We start from the raw sequence: 8,620 nt of genomic DNA on the forward strand, positions 1-8,620 counted from the left end.
CCCACCCCACTGAAAACCCCACAGCTCAGCCCCAGATCCAGCTGTCCAGGACTGATCATCTTCCCCCATCCAGAGATTGTCCCCCCGACCCCCCCATTCCACCCCAGATCCAGCTCCCTCACTGAATCCCCCACATCCCAGCCCCCTCACAGCTAGCCCCCCAGCACCCTCCCCCTAATCCAACCCCCGATCCTTCATGGAAACCCCCCTTCAAAGCTTTCAACCACTCCCCCAGTCTTGCCCCCCATGCTTCCTAATCTCCAGAACCAACCCCCCGAGTTAATCCACTCCAGACCCTAACTCCTAGCTCTCCGGTGGCAAGTCTGAAGTAGCTGGGAGTTGGGGGAGGTTGGCCCTGGGGCGGGAGGTTGCTGCTGGGATAGTAGGAGATGGTTGTCCCTGCATGGAGTGTGAAGGATACCTAGCTCTTATCTGGTGCTTTATAAAGGAGGGCAGTATCATGAGCCTCACTTTACAGATGGAGAAACTGAGGCACAAGGAGAGGGAAGTGACTTGTCCAAGTTCACCCAGCAGGCCAGTGGCCAACCCAGGCAGAGAACCCAGGGCTCCCGAATGTCGGTCCAGTGCCCTATCCCAGCACTAGAAGGTTGTCACTGGGGTGGGTGGCAGGTAGCCTGGATGCAAGGGAGCTGGCAGTGGGGGGAAGCCAGAGAGGGGACTGAGCATGGAGGAGGTGGGGTTGGCTATGGGGTTTGTAAGTGCAAAAGGAGAGGGCTGGGTGTAGGGCACAGGGGTGGTGTGAGTGACTTGGTTTGCTCTGTCCCCACCATGCTGCCTTCATTCAAAGAGCTCAATTTAGTAACAGGCAGACGGAGCTGCCTGCAGCAGATCACATAACATGCTGTGCTGCAAACCCTTGTTCACTCCCACCAGCTCCCATCTGCAGCCCACCACCCTAGCCCATGCTGTGCCATGGCTTCCTCAGGACTCTGGGCCCTGGATTACGAGGTCTACGGAGACGTGCAAGGTAAGTGGGACTGGGCTGCATTTTGCACAGCTACCCTGCTGCACTGACTCCGTTGCAAATGGAGAGGATCATTCCCTGGCTGGCTCCAGCCAAGGATGCTGCAAATAGCCCGTGAAAGGAGAGTCCTTGCTCTGCATAAATCTCGCTAGCAGCAGAGACAGCTGCTACCATGCAGCAGGGCTGGGATGGTTTCAGTGAGCCCCAGATGAGCTGAATAAAGCCAGTACCCCAGGGATAGGGGACAGCAAGCAATTCCAGACACACTAGTGTCATCTTGAGTGGCATGTGCAGAAACACTTTTCTTAGCATGGGGGGCGGGAGGGTTGGCTTATCCCCCTTAGTCCAGCCCAGCTCTGGGCAGTCCCCACCTGGGCTACTATTTCCAGATTGGGGCCCTTCAGTAGAAGAAAACACCGAGATTTCATCTGTTGTACATTGTAAAACCCCTCACAAGAGCTCTTTCATGCGGGAAAGAGTGGGGTTTAGTGGGTTGAAGAGGGGTGTTGGGGCTGAGTCAGGACTTCTGGGTTCTAGAGACCCAGCTCTTGGGAGAGAAGCAAGGTCTAGTGGTTAGAGCAGGGGGGATTGGCATCAGGACTCCTGGGTTCTAGGGAGCAAAGCGTCAAGACTGGAACACAGGACTGGCAGTCCAGATTCTAGCATTCACCTCGATCTGCCACTGACTTTCTGGGCAGCCGTGGGCAACTCATTTTGCTTCACTGATGTATTGGATGCTGTGAGGTTCCATTCATGCCGGATGCAGGAGTCACTGGGTGAGATTCTGGTGTCTGGGTGCTGCAGGAGGTCCAACTGAATGATATGGTCTCAGAATTGATGGAGTTTTCTTTATGGTCAGATGGAAGGATTGATCATTGATGTAAAGTAGATGATGCCAGGGCCTGGTGTTTCATTTTCATTCATAACTCAGATGCTAAAGTACATTTCACAGGCTGTGGGGTTGTGGGCTCATCGGGAGCCTTTAGAACTCATTGCCACAGGAGCTAAAGAGCTGAGCAGGAGTCAAACAAGGAGTGGATGTTCCTGTGAATAACAGGAATATCCAGAGTTAGAGCATTAAATCTTACAAAACAAACGAGGTGTGGCAGGGACAGACACCATCATACTCCAGTGCATGAGCTAATGGGGTCAGGGGGCAGGCAGGGACTTCCCCTGGGAGCAGGTTCTTTTTGCAGGGCTGGGTTTTCTACATTTTTCTCTGAGCAGCTAGCGATGGCCAGTGCCAGTACCAGGATCACAGGATAGATCGTCCTCTGGCCTGGTCCAGGCTGGTGATTCCTGCATGATTAAGAAGCAGAGCTGGCATTTGCTGTCTATTTGCAACTGACTCATCTTCTCTTTCTTCCCGCCAGGTGTCTTCTTTAGAAAGGTAAGGCGTGTGTGCATGTGCGCAGGTGTGTGTGTGCGCGCATGGGTGTGATGGGGAGCCAGCTTTCAGAGCACAGCCCATCACAGGGGGCAGCACGCTGGGTCGTATGGCGCTGTCTCCTCCCTCCCGACTCCCCCTCCAGACTCTCCTTCCCAAGCCTCTGTGAAGAAGATGTGAGCAGGGAGGAGGAGCCAGCCTAGATGAATGCACTAAGGGTCTGTGCTACCCAACTGGAGCTGCTGTGAGGGCCTCCAGGCCAGCAGTAATCTTGGAGATGGTAGCCACCAGCAGCAGCTGCTTGCTGGAGAGGATGGTCCAAGGCAGAAAGGGACTAGATGGAGTCTCAGGGCTATAGGTGAGGTTTAAGAGGAGAAAGCTGTCTGGTGACAGAGCATCATGTGCAGGAGAGGAGAACTCCCTGGCTGAGTAGCATGCGCATTTCTATGGCCATGCAACACTACGAGACGTTTTGAAAGTCCCCGGTGTTGTTTCTCAGGCACCTGGTGCAGTGAATACAAGCTCTGGACCTCCTGCCAGAGCTACCTTGCCTCCCTTCTGGGCACTGTGTTTAGCTAGTGCAGACCTTCCTTGGAAATGCTTTTTCACTCAGTGTGTGGTTACCCTGCAGAACTCACTGCTACTAGATCTTATTGAAGCCAAGAGCTGAGCAGGGTTCACAAAAGTACTGGCTGTTTCTTGGGTAACAAGAACATCCAGAGTTAATACAGTAAATACTCACTAATAGACAAGAGTTTGAGAGGGATCTAAACCCACATGCTTCAGGGCATAAGCCAACATATAAGTATTGGGGTCAGGAAGGAATTTGCCCCTGGGAGCAGGGCTCATGCAGCTTCCTCAGAGTAGCAGAGTCTGGTCTGCTGCTGAAGATGGATTACTGGACTACCGGGGCTCCTGGTGTGATCCAGTCCTATGCAGTCAGTTGCTGCACTCCTACCAACCAGTGTTTCAATCCATCATCTTCCATCTTCTTCTTGAAATATGAATGGTAATGAATAGTGTTTTGGATGAGATGCCAGGTTAAGGAAGGCAGGTTTTTGAGCCATTTACCATTTAAAAAACCCCCACGTGTGGTGTGGTGCAAATACAGGGAAAGGGAATCATTCTGATCTGTGCACACACCGATCCAGCGTTTACTAGGGAAAAGACCAATGAGTATAACTGAAGTGTGGATCAAGTGGATGGAGTCAAATCCATCCTGCCTGCAAGCCCAAGAAGTTGCTTCAGCAATGGACTGGGCCTCTTCCTTTTGGAGCAGGGCTGATGAGAGCCATGAATACAGGCAGCTGGCATGATTCTTGCCCTGAAACTTGGGATTCTGCAATGTGACTGGGTGGCATCACAAATCAAGGCCAGATGCAGGCATAGGTGCATAGATGACTGTGTGTTAGGCCCCAGATATTGGAGCCTGACTACTGTGGAATCTCAGGGCCATTTAAAGAAAAAGAAAGTTTCTGATGCTCCTAGTTGGAAAGACAAGCTTCAGAACATGCCACAAATGTAGCCAGTGCAGGATCATCTGCCTGAATCTGAGACAATAGCTGTGAGGGGGAATTTCCCTGAGTGTAGCTGATGCAGCAGCATCCTCCTGAGTCTGCAGAGAGCCTGAGACAATAACTTTAAAAGGGAGGAATGGCCCCATGCATCGCGATGATGTACCTGCGAATCCCTTTCTCTGGCATGCGTCCATGCTGCATGCCGCTTTATAGAGCCAAAAAGACTCATCATGTTAATGTTGCTTCCTGGACCTTGAACTGACTGCCGGGCCCAAGCTGAGGTCCAAGCGGATTGAATGAGCTCAGATTTGGGGGCAAGTCTGATGGCGGGTAGCAACTTTCCAGACTCTGCGTGTGGATTTTAGAGCACTTTGAAATGTCGACTCTTAACATGAGAGCTTGGATTGATTGAACTATGGTGCAGCTAACGCTCCTCTGTGACCCAGCTATCATCATAGATCTCAGACGCTGTGCTCTCTCAAGCCTCCTGTGCTGCTCTTATTGCCTTTCTCCTAATATTCAGCTCTATCTACTGCACCCGTTTATCTCCTTAGATTCTAGTAACCCTAGATTCTCTCTGTCTCTAGCCATCCATCCCCATACTCTCTCTCCATACACACCCCTATGCCTATTTAGCTATCTATCTATCCCCCCACACACCCTCTGTCTGTCTATCTCAGCTCATAGGATGCTGGTTTCTCTCTCTATAGGGATTGAATAGATGCAGTAGATGGATAATTACAATGAGGCTCCAGGCCAGCACCTACGACAGGCTCTTGTGGGCAGTGCCCTGTCTAATGCTGACTGTGCCTCCTGCTGCTGGCCCTGGCTGGCAGCTGATACCCAAGCTGAGACAGGAATGTGGTTACCCCTCTGCAAGGGCACCTGGAAAGCAGGAAGCCTAGCAGAAAAGAGGGAGACAACTGAGCTTGTCCCGGCCCCCTCTGGGGTGGAAGTTACCCCCAGGCAGACCTGATGAAGATGGAGTCCTTCCCCTCAGAACGGCGCTCCCACATGGCTGTGCAGGGAGCTACTTGCTGGGTGGTGCACAGCCCAGGCTGTGCCATTCAGAGTTCAGCACCAAGGGTGGGAGAGGCTATGTACCAGGGTCTGAGGCAAGCGCCCCTTGGCTCCAGGCAAAGCCTCGATAACTCTGTCTCTTCCTCTCCAGTACACAGAAGAGCAGGGCAAGAAGCTGGGGGTGGTTGGCTGGGTGAAGAACACCTCCCATGGGACTGTAACTGGGCAGGTGCAGGGGCCCAAGGAGAAGATTGAGATCATGTGAGTATGAGCCAGGCTTCCAGGCTCACCATTTGGCTCAGTTAAACCTGGGGGGTGCTCACCCTTCCGGGTATCAGAGCCGGGGAGGTGAACAGCCAGCAGGCTCAGGGTGGGGGAGCTGCTTTCTCCCCTAGTGGTTTGGAGAGGGAGCTGCTGTTATCACTCCAGGTAAGGAGGAGAGAAAGGATCCCAGTCTTGCTCCCAGGATGTGGAGAAGACTCCTCCTCGAGCACCCCCAACTCACCCCTCACCTGTGTACAGCAGGCACAAGCTGCATGTGTTGAAGGCCCTCTGCAGCCTAGCTGAACCCCTGCCCCTCTCCACGAATTCCCAGCCTTTTCCACCCACCCGTCAGCTTCTCCCTCTAGAGCGGGTCCCCATCGTGCCAGATGCTGCACACCCCCATCCAATTGAGATCAGGTCCCCCACTGCACCAGGTGCTGCACAGACACACACCCCCCAACTGAGATGAGAGCCTCCTCATGCCAGGCATTGCACAGACCTTCCCGACTGAAATCAGGGTCCTGTTGTGCTGGGTGCCACACAGACCCCCCGACTGAGATCAGGGCTCCGTTGTGCAGAGTGCTGCATAGACTGTTCCTGCCCCCCAAAACTTCCAGTCTAAACAGACAAATGGTGGCAATGGAAACAGGCACAGAGTGGGGACAGGATTTGCCCAAGATCAGTAGCAGCGCCAGGAATAGAACCCAGGAACCCTAAGTCCCAGCACCTCGTCCACTGGGCCATGCTGTGAAAGTGCCCGATCCCAAGAGCTGACCTGAGATCTCCAAGGTGGAAAACATCCCTTCGTGAAGGAGCAAAGCCACTTCAAAGTCCTACGTTCTCTCTGGTGCCTCCAGTGATGTGCAGGCCCAAGGTGTCAGCCAGGCTGCAAGGGAGCAAGGCCGATCCCCCCTCCTGCAGGAGGGAAGGGGTTAAACCCTGGGCACAGGGAGTGGGATCATAGCGGGCCACGTTCCCCATTTGAAACCCTCCTGCCTCTAACTAGGGCAGTTCCCCCGGTGCTGCTGCCCTAGCCAATCAGTGCCTGGGAAATCTGGGCCTTGGCTCGGCCCCAATTAGCATCCCCTCCAGAAGGGCCCAGACAATTTGCCTGATTAATTTCTCTCTTCGGGGGGCCGTAGAGACCCACCTGCCCATCCCCCATCACCCACAGCAACCAGGAAGGGCAGATGGGACAGCTTCCGTAGCAACCGGCTCCGTCACCTTCACAGAGATGACAACCGGAGGCAGTTTCCATAGCAACAAGTCCCCCTTCCATCACCTTCAACATTTGGAGACAGAGAGGAAAGTGGAACAGTTTCCATAGAAACCAGTCTCCCCCCATTTCCACCACCTTCAGGGCTTGAACAAATTGGGGCCGCTTCTATAACAACCAGTCTGCTTCATTTCCCCATCCCCTTTCATGAGCGAGATAACGGGGGGGGGGGGGGGGAGGTTCCATAGCAACCAGTCTCCCCTATCTTTGCTTCAGGTCCTGGAAGGAGATAAAAGAGGGGGCAGGTTCCACATGGACAGAGCAGAGACGTTACAAGCTGAACCTATTTGTGCAGGATCATGGCTGGGTAAATGCCAGTGGTGTAAACAGAACCGGGACTCCTGGGTTCAATCGTGGCTCTGGGAGGGAAGTGTGGGGTGTATTGGTTAGAGCAGGGGGGCTGAGACCCAGGACTCCTGGTTTCTATCTCTGACTCTGGGAAGGGAGTGGAGCCTAGTGGTTAAAGCAGGGGGGTTGGGAGCCAGAGCTCTCCTTGTGGATTCTCATGTATGCTCTTCCTTCCACCCCCACAGGAAGAACTGGCTGCGCAATGTGGGGAGTCCCATGTCCCGCATTGACCGTGCTGTCTTCTCCAATGAGAGGGAGATCTCTGCCCTGGAATTCCCAAACTTCACCACCAAGTACTAGGAGTTGGGGCCAGGACCACAGCGCTCCCTTGCTCCCTCCTTGGGGGACCAGATGACAGTGACCCCTGTTGGCTAGCTGCAGCTCCAGGGTGGAATGCATGGACCCCTGCCTTCCCCTGCATCCTAACCTGGCCACTGATTATGCCTTCCCTTGCTGCTCCCAGACATCAGGGCGTGGACCTGGTTCCCTGCATGATGGACTTGTGACTTCCTTTGCCAGCCTCTCACTAAACTCTCATGCCACCTTCATGCTGCCCCAACAGGGGCCCTGCCCGCAGAGAGCCTGAAACCCCCACACCTGAGGCCAGGTTCTGCGCATAAGGTCCCACCTCATGACTTGAGCCCCACCGCACACCTGCTTTACGCTAGTACAAATGGCTGCATGGGGCCCCTCACTATGTAATCCACCCCGTCCAGCAAAGAGGATGCTGCTGTCATCTCCCTCCCTCCTGCATACTGTATTTCTGCAGAGGGGCTCAGTAAAGCTGACCTGAGAAAGCGAGAACAATGATGCCTCTGCCCCTGTGTTTGCTTCCTGAATGGGTGGGGTCAGCCTAGGAGGATTTTACAATACAAAACCAAGGGGAATGGCATTCTCCACTTGGTTTTTAACCTAGAAATAGCATCACGCCTCACTTCCCCTCTTTCTGAGCTGGAGGTAACTCAGCAATGTGGCTTGCGCTGTCCCTGAGCCAATGAAGGAAGGGGAAGGGGTCTCTACTAACCAGATTAGAGACGGGCTGAAATTCCCCATGAGTGAGACCAAGCCTGGAATACTGCATCCAGTTCTGGGGGCCGCATTTTCAAAAGGAAGTTGAAAAATTGAAAAGGGTGCAGAGAAAAGCCACGAGAATGATTCAAGGGCTGAAGAAAATGCCTGACAATGAGCGACGTAAGGTGCTCTGTCTGTTTGTTATTTTTTTTAAAAAAAGGTTGAAATGTGACTTGGTGGTGTCTGAAGGTTTCAGGGGGAGAAGGCGCTAGGTCCAATGGGGTTCTTTAATCTTGTGGGGAAAGACAGAACCAGAGCCAGTGGCTGGAAGCTGCTGCCAGACACATTCCAAAGAGAAATAAGGCACACATGTTTGCCAGGGAGAGTGATTAACCACTGGAACAAGCTTCCCAGGGCAGGGGTGGATTCTCCATCTCCAGTCCGCGCTGGGTGCCTTTCTGGAAAATGCTTCAGTCAAACACAAGTGATCGGGTTCAGTGCAGGGTGTCTGGGGGAAATTCTCCAACCTGTGCTACACAGGCGGGCAGGCGGGATGATCTAAGGGTTCCTTCTGGCCTTGAATCCAAGTGTCTGGACATTTGGGAGCTTAATCTTTGGAATGCCCAATTTGAGACATGCTCAGGGGGGAAAGTAAAAATCAGGGGCCTTTAAGGCAGTGGTTCCCTAACTTTTTACCCTGTGCCCCCTGCACCTGTCCCAGCTGGTCGGGGCCAAGGCTGGGAGCAGGGCTGTGGTGGCTGGGGGCTGCGGTGGCCAGGGCTGTGGCGGCCAGGACTAGGTGCCAATACTGC

The 8,620-nt window shown here is 53.6% G+C and overlaps 1 protein-coding gene across 3 annotated transcripts; it reads left to right on the top strand.

The window, feature by feature from the left end:
* The first annotated feature begins 633 nt into the window (after positions 1-633).
* On the top strand, positions 634-7,814 carry LOC137150471 (acylphosphatase-2-like). 3 transcript variants are annotated; one of them, XM_067544424.1, is made up of 5 exons: positions 634-988; positions 2,359-2,375; positions 5,061-5,170; positions 6,666-6,756; positions 6,983-7,814. In XM_067544424.1, exons 1-5 carry the CDS (start codon positions 934-936, stop codon positions 7,025-7,027), a joined length of 318 nt encoding a protein of 105 aa, XP_067400525.1. In that variant the 5' UTR covers positions 634-933; the 3' UTR covers positions 7,028-7,814. The 3 variants fall into 3 exon arrangements, with proteins under 3 accessions (XP_067400525.1, XP_067400527.1, XP_067400526.1); XM_067544425.1 differs by lacking the exon at positions 6,666-6,756 and having other exon boundaries at positions 767-988; XM_067544426.1 differs by lacking the exons at positions 5,061-5,170; positions 6,666-6,756.
* Positions 7,815-8,620: the final 806 nt, after the last annotated feature.

This window comes from Emydura macquarii, unplaced genomic scaffold (assembly GCF_026122565.2).
Source record: "Emydura macquarii macquarii isolate MOO-44397 ecotype Brisbane River unplaced genomic scaffold, CSIRO-AGI_Emac_v2 contig_968, whole genome shotgun sequence".
NCBI lineage: Eukaryota > Metazoa > Chordata > Testudines > Chelidae > Emydura > Emydura macquarii.

Coding starts and splice junctions, on each gene's coding strand:
- LOC137150471 (XM_067544424.1), top strand. CDS start 934: ATGGCTTCCTCAGGACTCTGGGCCCTGGATTACGAGGTCTACGGAGAC. Junction 5,171..6,665: donor AAGGAGAAGATTGAGATCAT/GTGAGTATGAGC, acceptor TCTTTGCTTCAG/GTCCTGGAAGGAGATAAAAG. Junction 6,757..6,982: donor TTGTGCAGGATCATGGCTGG/GTAAATGCCAGT, acceptor CCACCCCCACAG/GAAGAACTGGCTGCGCAATG.